The sequence below is a fragment of the Vigna umbellata genome, chromosome 9, assembly GCF_029865625.1.
Source record: "Vigna umbellata cultivar VRB3 chromosome 9, Vumbellata_1.0, whole genome shotgun sequence".
Classification (NCBI taxonomy): domain Eukaryota; kingdom Viridiplantae; phylum Streptophyta; class Magnoliopsida; order Fabales; family Fabaceae; genus Vigna; species Vigna umbellata.
In genome coordinates, this window is record NC_142173.1 from 37866833 (window position 1) to 37892235 (window position 25403).

Consider the following 25403-nt stretch of genomic DNA (forward strand, 5'->3'; position numbering starts at 1 on the left):
GAAATCGAAATAGAGATATTATAATTGAAAGAACATATATTACAGGTGAAATCGAAATAGAGGAATCTGTTGTTGCTTAATGTTGGGTTGCAAAATTTTTTTAATTTTAATTTTTTTTATTTAAAAAATTATAATTAAGTCAACTAGTGAGTCAACTTGTTTAACCCACCAACCTGTAATAGGTCAAGCCGGGTTCGAATTTTTTTAGCTCGCTAATAAATAAACCGGATTGGGTTGGCTAATTAAGTGACCAACCCGTAGTAGGCTAGGCCAAGTTAGGTCGGATGGTATATATATATATATATATATATATATATATATATATATATTATATATATATAATATATTATATATATATATATATATAACTAACTCAAATTATATTAAAACCATAATTTCACGTTCTTAAATAAAATAATTATTTTAATATATCATGAAATCATAAAACAAAGGTGTCACGTAAAAATGTTATTTATACAATTATATATATATATATATATATATAATATATATATATATATATATATAACTATTACTAAAATAGATAATTAGCCTTTAAATAGAAATAGCAAACCATTTAATCTTTTAATTAAAATAGGTAGCCACACCTAATTAAAGAAAAATATATTTAATTTGTATATCATTAATTGCAACATATATTATTAAATAATAAATAAATAAAACTATCAATCAATTTATTTATTCACCAAAACATAATCACATAAAAACTTAATTTATTTTATTTATTATTGTTATCACCTCTTACCAAAACAATATATATTAAGATTGATATTGTGAGAATGTGCGTGAAATAAAAGATAAGGCTTAAGAATCTACTTGATCCATTTTTAGTAGGGATTTGTTTTACTTCATATTGGTGGACATATACTTGCCACCACATTTTTATATGCTTTGTTTTCTTTAAAACCAAAGCATATCATGCGAATTACAAAGCTAGATCTAAACTAGTGATAATGTGGATCTGACATGGTGAAGTTGTACACCTTCACCCCATATCTCAATCTCAAGAGTCAAATGTACATTGTGAATATGACATGAAGGAATGATTCTTAACATTGGAGAAATTACTTTCCAATGAGCACATGTATGATTCATTGAAACTTTATTTGAGAAATGATTTATATCATGATTGTACAAGTTTCATATGTTTGTCAAACAACATTAAAATCATTTAACATAAAGGCTGTCAATACCAAATTTCGTCCGGATCGTTTTTTGGCTTTATTGTAGTCTATTATATTATTACTCATTTTTATTTCTTATTTTTATCTTTTATTTTCGTTTTTTATCTTTTATTTATTTATTGTTATTTATTTATTTCTTTTCTCATTGTTTTTTAGTATTATTATTATTTTGTATTATCCTAGTTTTATTTACAAATATTATCTTATTTTTCTCCACATATGTGTATATATATTTTTCTTACATTTTTATTATTTTTATTTTATTTTATTTTCATCTTTAGTTTTACCTATTTAAAGTTTATTTTGCTTAATATAATTAATACGGTTAAAAAAAAAGAAGAAAAAAGAAGAAAAAATATGAGAAAAGAGAGAATGTTTTCGGGTTGGGGAGCAGTGTGTGTTCTGGAGGGGGAGAGGCAGAAACAGTTTTCTACAGAGAGCGAGTGGTGACAGATGCGTTAGGGGCGTACGAAATTGGTACAAGGTAATTTGGCGAATATGGAGTGGCAGAAAGAACAAAGCACAAAAAAGAAAGAAGGGGTGCCTTCATCTTGGTGGATCCATTGGCTGAGAGAGATCATTCACAAGAAAAAAAGAAGAGAGTGCAAGGGTTGGAAGTGCGGAGGAAAAGTGGAAGCAAGTCCACAGTAGAGGAAGGAGGGGCTACTCGTTCATTGAAGGTAAGTATCCCTAACTTATATTAGCTGCATCCATAGCCATCCATTGTATGAATTTTCGGTTATTTATTTCATTCACTGTTTCATCCACTTCCACCCAATATCACCCCTTGTTCACGCTTGCCTCACCTTAATGCGAGTTGAGACGCTCCATTGTCTTCCTTCGGTTTCTGACCGAATAGACCGCTACTCGTAGAGCTTTTGCTCCAGCTTCTATTTGCATCTGCATCATCAACAAAAGCACACTTCACTTTCTTCATTCTCTCCCATCATCGTCAACCCATGCACTTCGAGCCTTTGCTCTTCCTCTACCAACGCTGCTTAACCTCTGAATAACCGAACCCGTTGGAGCTCACTTCATCACTACGTTATGAAGTGGTCTTGCCACAGCGGTTCGAGCTCTCGGCTATCTCCAGCGAGACCACCACTCCAACACCATAAACATGGCTTTGTTGTATACCTTCACCCGAAAAGCAGAGAATCAAATACAACAACCACAAACTAAGTCAGACCATGAAACTATGCCTCTTTCCATCTCCAACCATCAAATGAATTTGAATCAGTAAAATGGTTACTCACCAGAAAATCACACAGCAAAAAGAAAAATAACAAAACAATATCTTCATCTTCACATAACCATTCCATTCACCCATTGGAACCTTCATTCCAACTCACGCATAACACCATCATCTTCAACCTGCATTGCACAAAGCCACAGCCAAGAACAATGACCAATTTCCAGCACCCACACACAAGCCCATACTTTACCTTCACTGAACCAAAGCGCGAATTGGCCACTGTGTCGTTCACCACCTCTCCAAACACACGCATAAAGTCGAGCCTCTAACCGTTTTTTACTCACCATCTCCGCGCCTTCATCTTCTTCCTCACCAAACAACACTCACGTACATGACAACCCATCATACAATCAAGGAAATAATGACAGAAAGAGGGAGAGATCGGAGGGTGGCGCACGCCGACGACGGTGGCTGGGGAGTCACAGCGGCACCAGCACGAGTAGGGGCGAACCGCGGAGGCATCGGTGGCGGCTGGCTCTGCTCGTAGTGGTGAGGTTTCGTCGTAGAGCAACAACGTTTCTTCCCTCTCGCGCGAAGAAGAGGAGAGGAGAGGCAAGAACCTGAAGCTGTGGCCGGCGGCGACGGGCATCGTTGGCGGCGGCAAGGGTGTGTCCAAACTCGCGCACGACGAGCGGTGGAAAAGGGAGAGCTTTCGCCTCGACCGGGGACAGCTCCGTCGACGAACGCCGTCACGGGCGACACCATGGACCGTGGCTCGCGGCTGCCGGTTGTGTGAAGGTTGAGTGGTGATCGTCGTGTGGCAGAGGCGAATGTCCACGGTTTCTGTTTGTTCAGAGGAGGAGGAAAGGAGACCTCTCGGACGCTGATGCAAAAATGGGGGAATTCAACCAAACCCCTAATGGGATTAGGGTTTCTGGATAGAGAGGCTTTGGGCCTAGCGGGGGCTGCCTCTTCTTCATGTTGACGTGCACTTCTCATTCACACACCCCTCTGTTTGGGTTGAAGCCCATTCCGTTTCTTCAAACCAAAAACTTCTATCTCCTTCGCGCAACCCACTTCCACACCCCCTTTCAGTTTGGGTTTAGGCCCAATCTGTTTATAAAAGGAAAAATATTTTAGACACCTCTTTTTTCATTTAGACACCCCCTATTATTTACATTATTTTTATCATTTATCTATTTATTTGCTTTGTATTTATTTCATTTATTTTGTTCCCTTATTTTTCTTATTTCATTTGTTTTTTTATTGTTTTATTTTATTTTATTTATTTATTCTAAATATCTACTTATTTTAAAATAGGGTTAAATATGTTTTTAGTCCCTAAACTATTGGCCGTTTCCGGTTTTCATCCCTCTTTCAAAGTAAGGTACAATTTGGTCCTCATTCTTTTCGAAACGTTCGTTTTAGTCCTCGAAATTTTGGTTTTAGTCCTCATTTGTTGCTAAATGAGGACCAAATTTTTAAACAGTGTTTAGTTTTCGAGGACTAAAACGAACGTTTCGAAAAGAATGAGACCAAGTTGTACCTTACTTTGAAAGAGGGACGAAAACCAGAAACGACCAATAGTTTAGGGTCTAAAAACATATTTAACCCTTTAAAATATATATCTAATAATACATAAAAAATAAAATATTTATATATATATATATACAAAATTTACAAAAATATTTTAAAGGTTTAGGCACATGTGTGATCGCATGCATCGTCCTTGTGCTAAAACCTTTTCTTCTTCTCTTCTAAAAAAAAAAAAAATATTTTAAAGGTTTAGGCACATGTGTGATCGCACGCATCGTCCTTGTGCTAAAACCTTTTCTTCTTCTTTTCTAAAAAAAACAATAAAATATTTTAAAGGTTTAGGCACATGTGTGATCGCACGCATCGTCCTTGTGCTAAAACCTTTTCTTCTTCTGTTCTAAAAAATTACAAAAAATACATTTTAAAGGTCAAGCACATGTGTGATCGCTCGCATCGTCCTTGTGCTAAAAGATCTTTTCTCTTTCTTTTATAAAAAATACAAAAATATATTTTTAAGGTTTAGGCACATGTGTGATCGCACGCATCGTCCTTGTGCTAAAACCTTTTCTTCTTCTTTTCTAAAAAAATAATAATAAAATATTTTAAAGGTTTAGACACATGTGTGATCGCACGCATCGTCCTTGTGCTAAAACCTTTTCTTCTTCTTTTCTAAAAAATATAATAATAAAAATATTTTAAAGGTTTAGGCACATGTGTGATCGCACGCATCGTCCTTGTGCTAAAACCCTATCTTCTCTCTTAAATAAAATTACGAAAAAATGTTTTAAAGGTTAAGCACACGTGTGACCGCTCGCGTCGTCCTTATACTGAAAACCTTCTCTTCTTTCTTTAATTAAAATAACAAAATATGTTTTAAAGGTTAAGCACATGTGTGATCGCTCGCATCGTCCTTGTGCTAAAGACCTCTCCTCTTTCTTTTTATAAAAATACCAAAAATGAAAAAAAACCTTCAAAAACTAAAAACATCCATTTTGAACAAGCAATCTTGCAGCCAGAACTACGTGATCCTTGATTGTCCATCAAGAGTGGAGATAAGTAGGAGCACGGCTAGTCCTTGTCAGGTTCACATCCCAAAAATCCAAAATCATTTCAAAACAAATTTTCAAACAATTTCCAAGCAAACTTCTCAAACAGTTTAAAAAAGAACTACGTAACCCTAATTTCTCATTTTGAATGAGAATACGTAGGGGCAAGGTCAATCCTTGTCGGGCCCAAAAAAACTAAAAAATATATTTTGTTTATTTAGAATTTTATTTTAGGGGATAGTTAAACATTTTGAAAACCACATCATATTCGCATATTTAGTTAAAGGTACTGCCTTAGGGCAGGCGTTGTAGGGTGCTAATACCTTCCCTACACGTAACCGACTCCCGAACCCAGAATCTGGTTTTTCGTGGATCGTGTCTTATTATTTTATGGTTTTTCCGTAGTTTTCCATAATAAACTATGGTGGCGACTCCAAAATCTCTTTTCAAAACCCGTTCGTTTCTTTTTGGATCGTTGTCCCGTCGCGATTCCGGTTGCGACAGATGGCGACTCCACTAGGGATTTCGGTTGCACATGTATGATTCATTGACACTTTATTTGAGAAATGATTTATATCATGATTGTACATGTTTCATATGTTTGTCAAACAACATTAAAATCATTTAACATAAAGGCAAAAAATGGATAAACTGAAATTTTTTTCACTAAATTGCTCGTATTGTTGCATGAAATGGTTCTAGAAGGAGATATAAAAAACAAAAAAATACTTCACGTCATGTATCATTCAAAGGCACATGTTAAATTGTTAAATGAGTTCCTTCTTGTCTCCAGTTATGAGAATAAGATATATTTTATAGTTTTTGACACTAGTGCAAAATATGCTTTTTATAGTGACTTTTTATACCTATTAAAATTTATAAGGTATAAAAAGTGATGTGGTGCCGATTATACTTGAAATAGGTATAATAAATTATTTTTTCTACACCTGTGGAACTTATAATAGGTATAGAAGTAATGCTATGACAAAAATTAAAGTTGAAAAACTATTTCTACACCCATTAGATAATATAACCGGTATAAAAATTTTGATATTCTACCCTAAATCCCTTCTCTTGATTCACTTTTCTCTTCTTCATCTTTCTCTCTACGATCCCTTTCTTTCTTCTACAACAAGTGTGGCGATGCTCATGGGATGCATCAGGTTGATTTCGCGTTTGCTGCTCCAGTGGGTTGTGGTGGCTCTCGCAGTGGAGATGGATGTAGTGGAGAGGTTTACGGAGTCGATCTCCTTCGACAAACAACTCCACAAGCAAGACATAAAAAGGAAGCAGAGCGCATGCGTCAATCGCTCATTAGGTTAGTCACACAATCTTTCACTCTTCCAATTCAACACTCAGCTAAACACTCACTGTTATTTGTTTAAGGTTTGATAAGCGCGAGCGACAGAGACTCCATTCACAAAGATTTGAAGGAAATAGAGAGGCGCATTGAGAATGGAGAGTCAATTGGAGAGCTGACAAAGAGGACGTGCACAAGAACATCGGTGAGCTTGCGAAGAAGCTTCACATCGCTCGGAGTAGGAACGATTAGGTTTTGACTGACTTTCGCCTCTGTTGCCGCGACGCGATCAACGGGATCCTCGTGATAAGTGAGGACGACGTCGGTGACGGAGTCCAGTAGGGTTTCGGCGAACAAGGAGGAAGGTGAAGGGATCTCCTTAAGGTCGATTCCAAGGCCTGAGCGAGCGTCTTGGTGGTGGTTGTTGTGTTGTGGCTGCAGCGGAAGCACGTTAAGGTTGGAGCGTAGAGAAGAGAGAAACAAGAAAAAGAAAAGGGAAATGGGAGATGGGAGAGAAAGACGCTCATGCGCGAGAAAATATCAAGGGATACTGACTCAATTATCTGCTTAACCGATGTCTAAAGTGTTCAAAAAAATTTTAAAATAAAAAATTTAATGGGGACACGTAGGATTTTGCAGGCTTTTATGCCTCGGTTCCCCTTAAACCGAGGCCTATAAAGTCATTATGTCTCAATTCCCCTTGAACCGAGGCCTATAAAATCATTAAAATTGCAAAAATACCACCGCGTTTTCTTATGCTTCGGTTGTGTGAAAACCGAAGCGTATAAGCCGCGTTAGAATCCTGATTTTGCACTAGTGATGTCAAAAGGTATTTTAAGTTTAAGTTAGAATTTGAGTTATTCATACAATTTGACATGTTCTAGTTCAAATGTCTTGTATAAATTGGTTAAATATATTCTAAATTCCTAAAATTTCACACAAAATTGTAATTCTTCCTAAATTTGTATATGTTTTGGTCTTCAAATTTTAAAAATAAATAAATATACTTCTTTTAACCCAATTATATTAAAAAAAATTTACATGTAAACTAGTGCTTCAAGTTGACATTGAGTTATTTACACAGTTTGACATATTCCAGTTTAAATGTATTGTATAAAAGGGTTAAATATATTTTTAATTTCTAAATTTTGTCACATAATTCCATTTCTTCCCAAATTTGGGTACATTTTGATTTTCAAAATTTAAAAAGAATAGATATAGTTTTTTTAACCCAATTGTGTTAATATTTTTTTTATGTGTCAATTGACGTTTCGTGTTACAATTTGAGATATTTACATACTTTGATACATTTTAGTTCAAATGTTAGTCTAGAACGTGTTTATCACTTGAAAAAAACAACAACATTATTAGATTAATAAGAAGACCTCCATTTATTTAAAGTTTGAAAACAAAAATATATCAAAGTTTAAAAGGGTGAGAAATTTTAATTTTACGTTTTAGAAATTATAAACTTATTTAACACTATAAAAAAATACACTAAATAGCAAATGAGTATGTTTATTGAAGAGTTATTCCAATAATGCATGCCAAAAAAAAAATACAAACAGAAATGTCCTACCATTAAAAAATATATGGTATTTTTTATTCATAAATTAACCGTGCACACTACGACAACTCCATTCTATAACATAGTGCAATTAGAGCATATAGTAGAATTGATGTTTGAAAGCAAATAAGTAATTAACAAGTGATATTGGTGGGGTAGTAATACATGGTAAATGCATAACGATGGAATGTCGTTCATGATTGAAACAGAACTTTGCCATGTTCAATATTCATATGGGTGATCTGAATCTCCTGAGGAAGAAGATGATACTTCACACCATGGATCTCAAAGATCCTCTTCAGTTCCAACAGAAGCTCAGTTATCCTAACGTTTCTCTCACCATAGTTCTGATGGTTGATAGTGTGTTGCACACATAGCGCAAACTTTAGCTTGTCCACATTCTCTATTCCTTTGGCTACCAAACTGTATTTTGGATTCCAATACTTGGGTTTGCTCTCAATGTACCTAAAATCATAATCACTCATGTCAGATATTAACAAAATGAAAAGGTGCTTAATGTTAAGCAATAAACTCATCTATGGTTGAAGAACTTACATCTGTATTGATTTCTTGAGGGCAAGGATGGTCTCCATGGAAGTTGAAACATCGATGGTGAAATCAATTGCATCACTCATATCTGGACTCCTATAGAAGTTGCTTATTGGCTTAGAGAGCAAAACTGCATTAGGGTAGTAAATTTTCTCGTTGTCATATCGAAGAAACACTGTTGTCAAGATATTCATCTCTTCTACGATCATCTGTCAGTGAAAGTAAGCACAAAATTGAAGTTCACAATCAAATAAAGTAAATTTGTTTGCATATATATCAGAAAAAAAGGTTGTGAAATTACATGAACTCCATCAATGACGCATCGGTCTCCAATATCAAAAGGGTGCATGACAAAGACAAAGATTATGGCTTCCAGCACAGTCTTGCAGGTACCTTGGAAGGCAACACCTATGAGAACTGTTTGTGTTATGCAGAACAATATAATCTTGAGAGTGGCCACCTCCATCAGCAAAAGCATCACAATGATTATTATCACACTGACAATTGCACTTGCTATTTTGTGAAGCTGTTGCACTGCTGTTTTCGTATCATTCAGTGACTGTGCTAGGGCTTTTCGTTCATAATATGCTCGAATCTGATCAAATAAATCGTTTATACATACAAATTTTATACAATTAGAAAAAGATCCACACATTCACACTTTTTTATTCTTTTCACTTGCAGACAGACACGTCTGTTGTAAATTAAGGTGCTTAACTGATAACAAAATGCTTACTGTGTGTCTAACCCAAATTTACTCTTTTAAACCTATAGATTTTCTGTATGAAGAAAAGAAAAGTTAGGGTAAACACTTTTCACAACACAACATGTTTTATGTTCATAAAAGCACTATTTAAATATATTAAAAAGTTGTTTTAAATATATTAAAAAATAGTTTGCTTACCAAGTAGCATTTTTAAAAACTAAAAGAAATAAAAATCAACTAGAAAAGTTCTATTAACTACAAAAATTATTTTACAGTAAAAACTTACCACCCAATTTCTGAATGAAGACCTGCTTATCTGTCCTGTTTCAAGAGCACCTTCAAAGAGTGGAAATATGGTGTGTATCTCAACCCTCTTCAAAAATCTCATCAGATCATCTTCTTCAATATACCTTCAATAAATTCCAAATTACCATATTTTAATTCATTGTTAATATATGTACTTGGTGCTAATTAAATTTTCAGATGTTAATTGCTTATTAAAAAAGTCAAGCACTAGCACAATGATTTGTCTCAAGTAGTTGAATCAAAACACAAGATAAATGAGGTAAAATTAGGAACTTAAAAAGAAATAGTTTATTCTTAAAGAAAAATAGACCGACCAAGCCATCCAAAACACCTGGTCTTGGTGGGACAATCCATCAATAGTGCTTTGCTTGCGCACTACATTTAGAATAGGAAAATGTTATTTGGACAACAAAAGTTTGACACAATTTTGACAACGGCGACGTGGCAGCTGTGCATTGGCTCAGTGAACCGGGATGAGGGGTATTTTGGGTTTTTTCTGGTTTGTTTTCAATTCACTGAGCCAATGCACAGCTGCCACGTCGCCGTTGTCAAAATTGTGTCAAACTTTTGTTGTCCAAATAACATTTTCCTTTAGAATATTTTGCACCAGATCATAACAGAACCATCTTTTGCTGCTGCAAAATAATGGATCTGACACACCACTGTTCTGCAGCAGACACACTGGGGTAGAGGGAAAAAGTAAATACTTTTATGTGTCTATTATATATCAAATATTTGGTTTTTATTTAAAATATGTATTTTTATGATGTATATAGCAACACAGCAACTTTGTCTTGCAAAATAAGACTTTGGGTTAAAATACCTCAAGTCTGGGAGCTAAATGTGCAGTCAGCAATGCATAACATGACGTGTGACATCGGTACCCAACATAAGTAATACTGTCTTTAATTAAAAAACCTTAAATTAGGATACACGGAATCTAAAGATACTATTTTGGAAAGTATGAAATCTGATCTAATAATTGTAATATTCATTGTTTTTGTAAATATCGTTAACTTCAGAATGATTTTGTTTTGTAGGTTCTCTGTCAAGGATCAGCTACATTGGACGAAGAAAACATAATCAAAATACTGATGAAAGGAGTATCAGCTACAAAGGAGGGGAAGGAAAATCTACAGGTAAAATACGTTAAAAAAACGTAAATTAGAGAGAAAAGGAATAAAAATTGCGTGGGTGTATTTTTCTCTTGCTGCATGATGACGCATTGGCACTGAGCACCAATTACGGAAATTGATCGATGAAAGAAGCAGTGAAACACAACACTAATGGACCACTGACGATGAGTACGAAATGAACGACAAAATGTACACCTTAGTGTTCTACTATATTTTAAGACCTGATAGTATGCACCACAAAAACAAAATCAAATTATAAAATGTGCACTTCAAATGCCCTCGATGGTCCAAATCTCACCCACTCTCTTCTTATTACTTCTTTATCTGTAAGGCTCAAGTGCACAGCCTTTTCTATAAAAGTACCTTAGTCACTAATGTTTTCCACTTTCAGTGGCTTTAGAAATTTTGTGTCACCTAAGTTTCTCATTCTAGGAGGTCCTTTTAAATGAAAACAGTGATGCCTTTTACGACAAAAAAATTCATTGTGTTATTTAATTTTATTATTTTTGCTAAAGTAAAATTTAATTTATACTTGGATTTTAAAATTATTTAATTTTTAATTTTGTATATAAGTTAGAATACGTCATGTATTTCTACATTTGTATATATTTTATTTTGTTGATCTAAAAAAACTAATATAAAATATTAGGAATTCAATATAAATTAAAAGTCTTGCATTAACATTAAAAAAAAAACGACCCACAAAGTTTGAGTTTCAAAAATGGTGTCTATCCACATCGCTATCAAAATTCCAATAATGGTTTCAAAGCATTTTCTCATGATCTTAAAGTTATATCAGCAACTTTTCTTCCGAGTTCCTATAATATAAACTGTTGGAGACTAATTCCTTTTCACGTTTATTAACCCATATTTTTTGCATACACATGGCCTACAATCGAATGAGGAATAGTAAACAAACTTTGATATGTATGAATTATAAATAGACATTGTTAATAGTCAGATATATGTAAGTGAAAATCTCATATCAACTTAATCTTTTCTGTTTCATGTTAATCCTAAAAAAGCACTATACCTAATATCTGTAAACAAAAACACCAACTTTTGTGATAAATAGATTCAAAACCTAAACCAGTAAAAAGAAAGATTACATACTTCAAGAAGGAAAATAACACACATATCCAAAAACAAAAAGAAAAAAATCAGAATATGCACTTACTTGGCATCAGGCTTGGCAACGTTCTTGAAAATCCTCTGAGCACAGTTTCTAGCTTCCCACTCACTATTGATCTCAGACTCGGCATTGCCAAAATCATCCACAGTTCTGGAAATGGTGGACAAGCCAGAAGATCTGACATAGTTAACAAGTCTCTTCACACTCCATGCAGACGAAGGGCTCTCCATGCTGAGCTCTCTCAGCTTCTCCATGTCGATCTTCCTCGACCCAAATCTCTTCGACTTGTACAAGTTCTTCGCCTCCTTCATCTTCATCCTCGCAGGCATCGACTTCGACCCCGTCAGGTGGTGCTGCCGCAATATCTCCTCCGCGTCTTGCATCGGCGGACCCGACAAAGTATCCAAAATGTAGTGGTGGAAAACACTCTCCTTCATTCTGTCAAAGTACGTGGTCACGTGGAACGAAGAAGCCAGCATCTTCACCAGCACGATCTTCACCAGCCAAATGGTTGCGCCCACCAGAACTGCCACCAACGCCTGAAACATCTTGTTCAGAAACTTGTGGTTCTTCTTCTGGACATCGTCGAATACCAGGCTCCAGTAGGAGAGTAACACAAGGCCTAGCCACAAACAGTTTCTTATGCTCTTCCTAAGCCCGTAGATGAAGTACAGCACCTTATCCCTTAGCATGAAGTTTCGTTCAAGGAAGAACACTATCACACCAACTAGCCACCCTGTTTGTATTATAAATTGTTGCATTGAAATGAGTTTTTGTTAGCTCCAGTTAAATTATCTGTAGAAATGTTTTTGAAACCCTAAAGTCAATATATTTATATACCTGAAACCAGACGACCACTGAATGTAACCATTGCCATGACACACCACCTCCAAATCTCCAATCCCAGTACGTGCATGTTGGTTATGGAAGATATGGTCAAAGAACACACCAAGGATGACAATATATTGAGGAACAAAGCCCACTCCATCAAGAGCCTCCACTTGACTCTGAACTTCTTCTTCTGGTGCAATTTTGTGCTATGCTCTGAGCCATCCTCTTCCATCTCTTCCTTGTCCCATTTCCAGTCATCTTCGTCGTCGTCTTCTTCGTTGGAAGTGAGCTTGTAGGTGGGTTGGATAATGTCATCTTCTTCTTCTTTAGAGGCTGCAAGCTTGTTCCGGGGAACATAGTTGTACTCTTGGATTCGGGATTTGGGTTTTGAGAAGTTGAGACGGTTAAGGGTTTTTACTTTTATGGGGTGTCTGGGTTTTTCTTGATGATTTTCTGCTTCCATGGATGATGGTTTAGGATTATGTTGGTCGATGAAGAGAAACGACTTGGTCTGAAGACCTTGATTTCTCCATTTTTTAGAATAAGGCTATGTGGTGGCCAAAACTCTCTTGTTAAATGGACATGAAAGAGAGACTCCAATCCAAACTTATATACAAGCTTATACACTCGTCTTATCTAAATTTGATAGGGTCAAATATGATTTATATAAATGCAATTTTTCAAATTTAATTTAATAGGTTTTATTATCAAAGCTATGACTTTCATGCTTCCATTATTTTTGTTGTTTCATATCATGAAAGTCAATACACGGTCTCCCTAATCACTTTAAATGACCCATGTAGCCTCTATAGGAGCATCGATAGTTTGCACCACTACATTAAAACCGTGTACATCAACTTAATTAAAATTTAACCAATTTGTATTAATTTAATCAAAACATTCCACTCATTTAACTAAAGTGCTGTAGTCTTAAAAAAAATTGTAGGATGTCATGTTTCTCAATCATAACATAATTGATTTTTTCATGTTATGACAATATTTATAATCATTATAGGTGATAAGAGTTCATCATGTTGATTTTTAGAAGAGAAGATGTTAGTGTTTGATTGGATTAAGAAAATCTAAAAGATAAAAATGTTACCTAGAAGTGAAAGTCCACTTCATAGGGACTCCGAAAGAAAAGGTATGGTCAGAACACTCCTTAGGTTAAGCTCCTCTTAAACCCTTCATTCTTCTAGACAAGTAACACCCTCAAAAGAGGAAGTGCCATTAACAAACCTGCAAAATAAACATACAAGGTTAAATGCTAAAGACAAAGAGAAATGATAAACAAACTCAAAGCAATGGATGAGAAAAAGACTATCCTTTTAGTCATGCTACTAGTGATTCTTCTAAGAAGAGTCTTCTAACTTCATAAGGAATCATGGACTCATCAATAGATTTCAGAAGACCTTTTAATGTTTATATGTATTACAATTGACATATTGAATTAGATACGAAGTTAACTAACAATTTTACAAAACATTACACTATAGTTTAACCAACGTGTGAAAATGTAGAATATAGATGTTCTCATCATGGAGGTATACGTTTATCAATTTTCAAGCTCTAGTATATCATTATTGTGTTTTTAAGAGAGAAATAGACAAAATTAGACACTAATAAGATATCAACAAAGAAGGTGTTGATAAATATTTTGAACTGAATCATTTTCTTAAAATATTACAACACTTTCAACTCAAAATTTAAAAGTAATAGATTTATGAATGTTATCAAATCAAATGTTTCTTTGGATAACCCAACAAGTATATTGGAGATTAAAGATAAGAGAAAAAATTAGAAGCAGAAAACATCCATTGAAATAATAGAGAAGAAGGGAAGAAATAGACAAAAAGAAGAAGATATATATTAGATTTATAAGAATTGAATTTGTGTAGGCTAGCTTGAAAGTTTGCCAGTGGCTACGGAGGTTTCTCACTTTTCTAGCGTGACAACGCGTGCGCACTTGGCGAACGATCACTTTCTTGAAATGCAACTTGCCTAAATTCTTAGCTATGTTGCTAAAGTCAACTACCAAACATTTGGAGTAGTGATACTTTTAGGCACGTGGTTTTATTATGAAGTAGTCATATCTAAATGTTTGATCAAATAAATTTTAGTATTTGTAAAATTCATTTTTACTGAAACTAATATCTTTAAATTTTCAGAATGTTTATATATTGTGTAACTTTCCTTATTCTTGAATCATTTATGATAAGATGTAATTATTGAGTTAGATATTTCTAAATATATACGAATATTTTACATATTTAAAATTAGCTAAATCTTTCAGAAGTTTGAAGTCAAATCTTACAAAATTATTTCTAATGAAAATTGTTCTAGAAAAGCTTCATACAATAGTTTATATTTTTACTCTAATAAAGTTATTGACTAAAGAAGTCATATAATGGGTTATTCCATTAGTAAGGGAGTCAATTTCTCTTACTTTTGGTATTTTTGACTGGTTTTTTTATGGATAAGAAGTTTTATTTTTACAACAGAAAATAATTTATATTAAATAAAATACATATTTCAATATTTTTGTATAAAAACTTTGGCTCGTAAGCACAAAAACACTGTGTCCACTTTTTCTAAAACATTAAATTAAGAGAATTTATTGTAAAAATTTATTTACAGATTTTTTTTTCTTTCTATTTTTCCAAGGACTTCTCTTAGATTGAATAAATCTTATAGTTGTCGCATGTGGTATTTATATGTTTTTTAAGAAATTATTTTTTCAATTATTTATAATTTAAAACAGGTCAACTAAATACTTTGTAAATAAATGTAAATTAGTATAACGAATTTGTTTTCATAAATTGAGAATAAAAAAATTACTTTTAGTATTGTATATCTTTAAGAATTTGAAAGGCTAATATAGTAGTAATCAAAATTTGGGGTTTTAATAATTTGAATACTTATCATTATTAATTCAAAACTAAAAAAATAATTATAAGAATTTCATTAATATATTTATTAAACGTTAAGAAAAAACTTTCATTAACTCATGTTTGTTTTTATTTATATATTCCTTTCTATTGTATCGTGTATGATAATATTTTCCCACCTTTTCTTTAAGTTAAAATATATTCAAACCTTCCTTCTTTATTTTATATTCTTGAAGTTTTCACACGACATGTACAGTACACAAAGTAAATAATTTAAATAATCATTATTTCTGAGGGAAGATTAAGAGTGTTTTCAAAACTTATGGTATTAAATTTACTTGGACTTACTTTCATAATTTTATTGGTGAATAGTATATTAATTAGAAGAACTTCATTTTAATTATTTATTCACTAAAATTATGACATAATTTCTTATTTATTATGATTTAATTGAGTTATCCCTTGAAGATGTATTTATGTATTGAGGATATTTTTTATTTTTTAATAATATGTTAGATATCTTACATAAAAACAATTTAGTAAATAAATAAGTGTAAATTTTATTTTATTAATTAAATTTGTAAGATTAAATTAAACTTAATAAGTTTATTTTTTAATATAAAAAATATGTAAAAATTTATAATATACATAAAATATGAGTGGACGGTAAAGGGTGGTCATGCGCATGAAAAGAACATCATGATTAAAAGAAATAACCTTTCTTTCCATCACATAATCAATTTAAAGATGTATTGCACCAACATGTCAAGCATTAAAAATGCACATATATATAGATTATGGTATCGACCTCCAAACAAACAGCTGTACGAGGTCGGAAAGTGCTCCATCATCGACTATAGTTATTTAAGGTTTAAGCACATCAATTATGGTTAGAAAAGGTACACAATTTCAACAAAATAATAATACTAAATACTAAGCCAATATAGCTACAAGCTAAAAACGAACGTGCTCCATCTTTCTATCAAGGAAGTGTTTGCTAACGGTACACGATCATCAAAACACCTTAGTGGGGATATCCACTGAGGTATAAAGTATTTGCAAATCAAACATGCATTTTTCTATTCAAAAATAAACATTTTATATTAATATATTATTTCAGTTTAAAGGGAATTATTATAAAATGAAACACGGTAGTAATTTCGTAATATTTTCATGTATTAGTTATGTGATAAAGTAAATGTTTTTACAAGGTACAAGTAGTATTATAAGATTAACATTTAATCTTTATACTCTTACACTTGTGTGTTTTTTGTATTTATTTTTATTCATTTACCTAATTTAGTTTTTACAATAATTATTAAGATGTAACTTTTAGATCATCCGTATCAAGAGGAGATAAAGTGTGTACAAATACATAAATTAATAATTGTGTAATAAATATAATAATATACTAGTTGTAACATCCAAAAATACAGCAATAAGTTATATAATAGAATAATCACATTAATAATAATCCAGATCAGTCATACACTAGAGTCGAGTGTACGCTCATGGCCGAACGACCTTACAGAAAGAGTTACAAATTTAAACCGTACAAGATAAGCAAACCTGACCAAACGGTTTACAAAAGAAAATACCGAACGGTCATTCTTAACAAAAGGGAAGGTGATCGAACGACCACCTTACTATAACTAGACTATTGACCGAACGTCCTACTCTTCGGTCTTGACTTCGATTTCTTCCAAATTTTCTTCTTCCAGCGCCTCTTCCAGCAGCTCGTCTCCTTCTGCTCACATCCACACGGATGATCATTGCAATGACAAGGACGGACGTACAAAACCAGACACGACAGGAAACGCAGGGTAAGCTTATATAATTTAATTCATGCATAAACATACATTTCAAATAATTCAATACCAAATAAATTTCAACGTACATATCATACAAAGCCTATCACTAGACTAACTGTCCGGACTGTACGAAATATGTGTAGCTACAGACGTTCGTGCACCCGAGTGATGTAGTAACTGGAATACTCTCATCAGCTGCCACCCGAGGTTAGTCCTATTTGTCCAAAGTACCCCTAAGGACTAGAACCTCCTGTCGTTCCCATACATGACCTACCCTCCTCTACATGAGGACGAGTACTCACGGATCATCAGGATGAACCGCCAGCATTAGCTTCCCACAGTCATACTTTACAAATTCAATATTCAAATATGAGTCGTTCCTCCCCGGAACGCTCGTTCATAATTCCAACATATTTCATTCATATCATATTCTACTCATCTTCCATTATCAATCATCTTAGTTTCATATTTCATTATCAATCATTTCAGTTTCCTCTTTGTTCAAAGATTTATAAAGACACCAGATACGGAACGTTCAATCCTCACTCAGAACGAGGACAAACACTTGGAACGAGACAAAGAGGTCTCCAGTTCCAGAATAGAATAAGACCGAGAGGGTTACTATCGGATTACGAAGGAAACCGAGGTCAACTGCATATCGCAAGAATGACTAGAACGGACGTTACTTACAAAGTGAGTCAATCAGATGAACTGACCCTTGAGAGTTCTAACCGAACGCAGAAAGAGCTAGGCCAAATACTAAAGCTCTAAGCCGGAACCAAATGGACGTATACACTTCAAGACTTTCAGAGAAGAATACTTAGAAGGATTCACCTGAAGAAACCGAACGCTTAAGAATATTTAGCTTATTTGAATTTACATCAAGAAATCCGAATGTCAGTCAATGACCGAGCACGGTAAAGAAGAAAATTCTATTGTAGTTAGACGAACGCTATGTTTCATCAAGATAGATTATATAAGAAACGAGCACGAGCGCTTGGTGTAAGACCAAGCACTACTCAGTACGAGCGCTTGGTATAAGACCGAACACTAATAAACTTATAATAAAAGGGCTTAATAAATATAATAAGATACTATCGAAGTAGTGTTTACGAACAACAAAAATATACCATTACATATATAAAAAAATTAGTTTATCACATGATACCCAGATACAACTGTGCTTGGTCGAACGCTTAAGCATAGTTTTACCACACGAGGACGCTCGTTCTCAACTAGGATTCTCTCCAAATAAAAGAATCCCATTTCAACTATGTTTACCAGAAGAACCGAACGGTCAATGACCGTTCAATAACGAACGTACACTTTCATATGAGAAATTTCATATTCAGAATTTATTTATATCTGTCTCATTTCTAAACCTATAGTTTCATAACTTTATACATTCATATTATAATCGACTTTCATACTTCATACAATTCATATCATATAAGTTTCATATATTTCATACATTATAACATAACTCAGCCATATTTCATTTTCACTCATTAAATAAACAAACGTTCATTCAATCCAATCATATCAACCATCATGCATCAAAATCATTCAGTCAACTAACGAACATTCATACAGTACAACAACATACAAATTAAATTAAATAAGCTTCCCTTACCTCTGAGCGTGAACGTACGTTCCAGATGCAGAAATACAATTTCACCACTACAGATTCTTCTACCGCCAACGCTCGACAATTCAAACTACACCAAGTGACAACCCGACACTATCAGAACCACTCATTTTAAGAATGGTGATCAACACACGAACCCAGAACTGGGTTTGCATGTTTAGGAAAACGAACGACAGAGTGAAGAGAAAGACTTACCAGCCCAACTTCACAAACCGAACGGTTTATCTGGAAGCTCTTGACGCCGGAAGTGCTTCTACGGTGCCGGAATAGTGATCTGAGGAAAGAAAGTGAGTGTTTTCTCAAAGAGAAGATGAAGAGGATGTAGAGAGAAGGAGGAGAGAATGGGATTCTTCAGAAATCTAAAAAGAGGGTGCATGCAGAGAGTGTGGTAGATTTTCTGAAAATCCAAGATTTGCTTCACACTTCAAAACGGACGTCCCCTCATCTGTCGACACCTGTTTTCCACTGACTCATTCCCGGATCCCCTTCGCTGGACACCTGACGTTCGTCATCTGAGTGTCGAGCCTCCCTCTTGACACGTGAATTTCACTAACGACAAGTGCTTGGATTTTACTGGTTCTGCCACTAGTTATGAATGTTGTCTTATTTATAATATTTTAATAGGTTTTTTTTAGTATATTAATTTTGATCATATTAGAATTTGATTTGTTAATTTTTATTCATTTGTACCAACTTTCTATTACATTCTTAGGACGTGTTTGTTTGAAGGTGATTACTATACATGAAGAAGGATTTGAGAGTTTCAGTTGATATGCGACGAAATCCAAGCGATGATTTGTGGGGTTTGGCGCAATGTTGAAGAAAGCCAGGTAACGCCATGGCCAACCACCGCGCGTTCTTCATCTAGTCAGGCCATGGGTCTCGCCGCCTGTCGCCGGTCGCCGGTCGCGGTCGGAGCTTCGCCGGCACCAGTCACTCCTCCACTCTTCGTGTTCTTCACGCGTGAGGTTTCCCTTACTCTCCCATTTTCAGATCTCCTCCCACATCTCCATCAAGGTTCTTCACCCCAAGACTAGATCTCATGGCTGCAAGTCGCGGAGTCGTCGCCGTCGTGACGCCGTGACTGGGTACCACCGACGTCGGCCGCCTTCGTTTTCTGTTCCGCCAGATCGCGTGGGTTCTTTCCTCTCCTTCATCACAGGGCCTTCCATGGCCAACACCGCTGGCAGCTTCACGTCGCGCCACTACCGTCGACATCACCCACCACCGGAGATGCCTCTAATCAGAGTCTCTTTCAAAACTGGTTTGGGATTTTGGAGTATTGTTCTGATTAGTGGTTGTTTGTTGTAATTGAAGGTGAAGAGATGATTGAAAAATGAGAAGAAAATGGAATTGGTGTGGGAAAAAGGCAGTGTTTGTTCTATGTGGTTGAGGCAGTGGGTGAATGATTGTTCTTCTAACTTGCCTTTTTTTTTTTTTTTGTGGTACCAGGGATGCTTACCTCATTCGAATGTAGAGGGTCATTTTCTTGCTATAGATTGGTGATGATTCAGTTCTTGCTTGGAATAATTCCAACTCCAATTGCTTACCTCTATCCAGATTTTATTATTGTTTCGAATGAATTTTGTGCTCGCCTTTGACTATCAAATTGGGTTCATAGTGGATTTCTGATTAATGTTGCAGAGGTGATTTTGATCCAATTTGACTAAGGGTTAATGTAGCTGGTTGATGGAATGAGGAAGTTTTGAATTAGGAAGTTGGAAAATTAGTGAATGGAGTTGTATAACCTTTTTAATCGTTAATTCTGGTTTGCAATATCTTAATGATTGTAAATCTGTGTGTTTAATGATCAATTTGATTTATTTTCTTTCTTGGTTTTGAACCTATTTAATTTTGCACGATTTGCTGTTTTATAATGGTGGAGATGTTGAGTTTGGGGTGGGGTTTATCTGCAACGTGTCAATTAAGGAGTTTATTCTGTGCTTTGAGGGTTTGAAGAGGCTTATTTCGGATCATGCCTTTTATTATAATATAATATAATATCGACGCATTTTGGAATGGCTAATCACAAGCTTCATATCTTTTATACGATTCCAAAACCGTATACAAAATATAATATAAGATTCCAAAACCGGCGTAAAAAGTATTATTTTTTATACGATTAAATGCACAACATGTATACAAAGTATTTCAAACAACAAAAACCATTATTCTCTAATCTTTCAACCATCCCCGAGAAATATCAAACACTTCCTTGGACTTTATCAAAATCACTTTTACTAAACAAATCAAATATTCCCAAGATTTTTTCAACATACATAGTAGAAAAATCCAAATCCAAAATATAAAATAAAAATTATATTTCAGATTTCATACTTTGGAATATAAAATAAAAAATACATTTTGAACTGTATATTTCAAAGTATAAAATTTACATTCCGAAATAGTAAGTATCCTTGAGTTTTTTCCTTGCCTAGCTTGAAAAGTAAAAATTAGCACAAGAAATCAACTTCAAACAACGTGCATGCATCCGCTTCCATTTATCAAAAAATAAGGAGTGCTACGCTACATAAAATACTAACAGATATAATATGCCGCCACAGAAGTGATGATGGAGCTCGAGTATCATAACTAGCCCGAGCATGACCTTCATAGCAATCTGGATGATCCTGGCAACATTGTTGTGATAGAAAAATTCAGACCATATTGTTGACTGCTCATGTTGCCAATCATGTACGATGGTAGCAGTTTATGAGCACAGCTTTTTATCGCTTCCATTCCAGTTCTTCACAATGAACTCCAAGTTTAATGCCTTTTAGGAAGTTATCAGGCTGGCTTTTCATGTTTACGTTTCAGATATTTCCCATTCCTAGCAAGTCCAGTGTGTGTTGGAAAACCATGCTTAAACATGAAGATGAGGGATGAATGAATGATCTTGCTATTCAACAGTTTGGAGACGATGATAGCATGTCTCTTTGGTGGGGACCAGGACCTCATTTCCTTACAGCCATGTCATCCACTTAGACAAGCACTGTTTATGAAGGTACTCTGGTAAATCTGCCTAGAAAAATAATACATTACAAAATCAGTTTAACAGTAGAGTGTAACTTTATTTCATCTTAATCAAGAACAATAGATTTTCCTACATATACTTCTATAAAAGGTGACATGATTTAAAAATTAGAACAATAAATATTATACAACGAACCACGTTGGATGGAGAGGGGCATATTCAGTTCAAATATGATATTTGAGCATTGATAATAAAAACATGAATAAAATACTTGAATCAAACATATTTTAAAAGTAATAAACAAAATATCTATAGCAATTGCTAATTAAAGTCAAGGCTAATCATATTCAGAAGAGACAAATTGATCTATTCATATAAACTAGAAAGAACTGAAAAACTAGACAAGGGTCATAATTAAGGTACTACACAAACATAGAAATACGGTAAATTATCAAAATTCAAAGACATGGTTATGACAGAATGTGTTAAAATTAATATAAAACACGGCTTAAAATGAAAAAGAGAAATGACATTTTGAAAACGAACAAGTCATTATACATGTTTATCGAATTATTACAGCGAGTCTGTGATATTTCCATCTGTATTGATACAGAAGCCTAAAAGACAAAAAAGCAAAAATAAAATAAAATTATAAAATGAAGATAGGAGTATTCAATGTGTTCAAGAAGTAAAACACATGTACACCACAATATGGTTATTATTTTGAAATGCCAGTGCTTCCTTGAATCAGATTAAAATTCAATCAAGATATTCAGCAATTTTAACAACCAAAACAAATACCAGACATTTTTAATTTGAATGTAACCATGCTATTCTATGTCCAAAATCACTGCTTCAAATTCTACTTAGGAGAATCTCGTTTTTTTTAGTAACTTCAATCTCATCTACTGGCAGAACCATTTTGATAAAAATCCAACATCTTTCACCCAAAATGTTGCAAATATGATTCCACCCACTAACGTTTATAAGCCAAAAAATTTGTTTAAATATATGGATTATGGAACTTACACTGCTCAATCCTGAAGAGTACCCATCAGTTGAAAGCAACCAACTTCTAGTATTTGACAGAGAAACTAGCTTCTGGCTAGCAGAATCATAATCAAGCAATTCATCATCATCACCATCTTCATCGCGATAACAGGTCCTCCTCTTCTTTCTAGCCTTCTTTTTTCTTCTAGTTTTTACTCTAACTGACAAACTGCTATCAAAACCAGAACAATCTTCTTCTAATGGTTCTTGCAATGCATTTTTATCAGAGTTACGAAAACTTTGATTATTCACGAACAAAGACTCCCAAGAGTCGGGGTTCTGGCATTCTCGTGACAGTCTATAGTAAATAAGCCATGACAGAAGTCCCAGATACTTTATCACTTCTATAGTTTTCATCTTATATTTGTTCTTGAAGATTGTTGTCAAGATATTAGGATTGCTTGGGATTGCAGACATCTTTGACACAATTTCATTGATTTTTTCATGTGGTTCCCAAGCCTCTTCATCACGTAAAAGGCGTAGAAGCTGCCTCGCCTGTGCAGTGACAGCATTTAGCAGCAGTAACTGGTCAATAGATCCATAAGCACCACATTTAAAAACTAAAATCACAAACAAATTAGAGATGTCATTGGAATGTTGAAGATCCATTCTAGGGCCAAGAGATTTACAAAGTGATTCCACAAGGTAGCATAAGTCTTGATCTTCAAGAGCAATAAGAAGACGTCCACACAGAGAGGAGAAGGGCTGCTGCCCGAGAAATTCATTTACAACATCCCATATATCTTTAAATTCCTCCTTATACATTAAATCAATGAAATATTTCACAAAGAAGGACCTATCAATAAAAAAAATATCACCATCCTTCACTGACTCAGCAAACTCATCAGATGACCAAAACTCAGGTACATGTTCTAGAAAGTTTTCTACAGTTTGGAGAATATCCAAATCTAGAAAATAATGGGGCTTAGTAGCAACCACTGCTGGCGACTGCCCATGCTTTCCTTTCCACTCCAGCTCCTCCCAACAAATATCTCTATTTTTAAATGCAAACTGGGACAGTGCCCTAAAACCTTTTCCCTGCTCTAGTCCACCACTAGAGGAAGAGCAGGAAAACCACTGCAATACTCGCTTTGGATTACCTGCATCCCATACACAAGTTATACAATCAAAGAAAGAACTGATCCACACACTTGTTTTGCTATCATGAAAAACTCACAAATCATAGTAAGTTCGATTTAATGAATACTAGAGCACCCATCACATATATATAAAGTTCAACCAGAAACCACTAAAAAAAGACAAGGTTAAATCCACAAATGTTACACTGTTTCAATCAGAGAGCAACAAGATATCGCTATAAACAAAAGAGTATAAGAAAGGAGAAAGACCCAATTTATAGTATATGCATTCTTCATCACTTTTAGTTTTTCCAATCCTTCAAGTTTCTATATCTACTTGATCATAAAATGCATTGTTTTCACCCCTGGCACATCCTAAGATATGACACATTTATGATACACCGATAATATAATAATAGAATAAACCCTAACCTCTTAATATATGCATATTGAAAAATGTATGAAAATTCTTATATGATTTATATATTAGATACTTTATTAATAAATATTATCCTAAAGTATTGGATATGAATACGTATTTCAAAAAACAATCCTTGACCACAATTTCAACCCCAATGTCCAGGTTTTTGAAGTCACTGTTACAGCATTCCGACAGCAATTCACCAGTATGTCCACAGTTTCCTATGACATCATTGCAACGAGAACATGATCATAATTTAAAAAAGCTTTGAAATTGAGACCACCAACCGTGGCCTCAATACAACCAAAAATTGCAGTCTTTAAGAGTCCGTACAAATTGCAACACAACCAAAATTCAGAGCTTTTGTTCCCAATTAACAGCAACTTCAGTAACTACTCCCAACAACACTTTAAAAGAGCAAAGAATGTGCAAACGGACTAACCTTGAAAAAACTTCTCAAGAACGTGACACCTCCGAGCCAAAACGGAACCAAGTTTGTGCGGCGAAGTGTCAACCATGAAATGCAGAAGCTGAGACGCCAAATCGCGCTTCGTCCGTCGTGTTCTTAGCAAAGCCCGAAACAGGTCACGCTGATCGACGAAAGTCACGCAGTTGAAACCCGCGACCGTGTTGCAGAGCCATAAACGCGCTTCGGCGCGACCCACCGCGGACCAAATAACGGTTTCCAAGTCGTTCAAAAGACACAATTTGGATCGAGTTGAATCGTCGTCGTCTACGACGTCGTTCCAATTGGGCTTTTTCAACAACAAGTCGATCATTGTTTTGCTCTCAATGAACGAACTCTACCAACTTGTTTTGGGAAACTCTAAAAACCCTAACGACGGAGCAAAGAAAATTGTCACGCCGCTCCGAACTAGCATGTCGCCAACCTTTCAAATAACGACATAAATAAATAAGAGGCGGTTACTTTTAAGAACATGTAAAAAAAATTGATGAATTTTGTAACGATAATTTAAAAAAGTTACATTTTTTTATCAATTTATACCATAAATATTTATCTAG

The 25403-nt window shown here is 34.5% G+C and overlaps 1 protein-coding gene and 1 pseudogene across 1 annotated transcript; both read right to left on the reverse strand.

Moving 5' to 3' along the window:
* Positions 1-7797: 7797 nt before the first annotated feature.
* On the reverse strand, positions 7798-13042 carry LOC148193462 (mechanosensitive ion channel protein 10-like; annotated as a pseudogene).
* An 8118-nt stretch (positions 13043-21160) lies between these two features.
* LOC124826145 (uncharacterized) lies at positions 21161-25276 on the reverse strand. The gene is made up of 3 exons (XM_047298908.2): positions 24823-25276; positions 22860-23980; positions 21161-21878 (listed from the first exon to the last, which is right to left on the reverse strand). The coding sequence occupies exons 1-3, from the start codon at positions 25157-25159 to the stop codon at positions 21819-21821; spliced, it is 1518 nt and encodes a 505-aa protein (XP_047154864.2). The 5' UTR covers positions 25160-25276; the 3' UTR covers positions 21161-21818.
* Between the last annotated feature and the right edge of the window lie 127 nt (positions 25277-25403).

What these genes read in the sequence shown, in the direction of transcription:
- LOC124826145 (XM_047298908.2), bottom strand. Translation starts at nt 25,159, where the DNA reads ATGATCGACTTGTTGTTGAAAAAGCCCAATTGGAACGACGTCGTAGAC. An exon ending in TCTTGAGAAGTTTTTTCAAG is followed by an intron (nt 23,981 to 24,822) that starts GTTAGTCCGTTT and finishes TATGGGATGCAG; the next exon opens with GTAATCCAAAGCGAGTATTG. An exon ending in ACTCTTCAGGATTGAGCAGT is followed by an intron (nt 21,879 to 22,859) that starts GTAAGTTCCATA and finishes TTATTTTTCTAG; the next exon opens with GCAGATTTACCAGAGTACCT.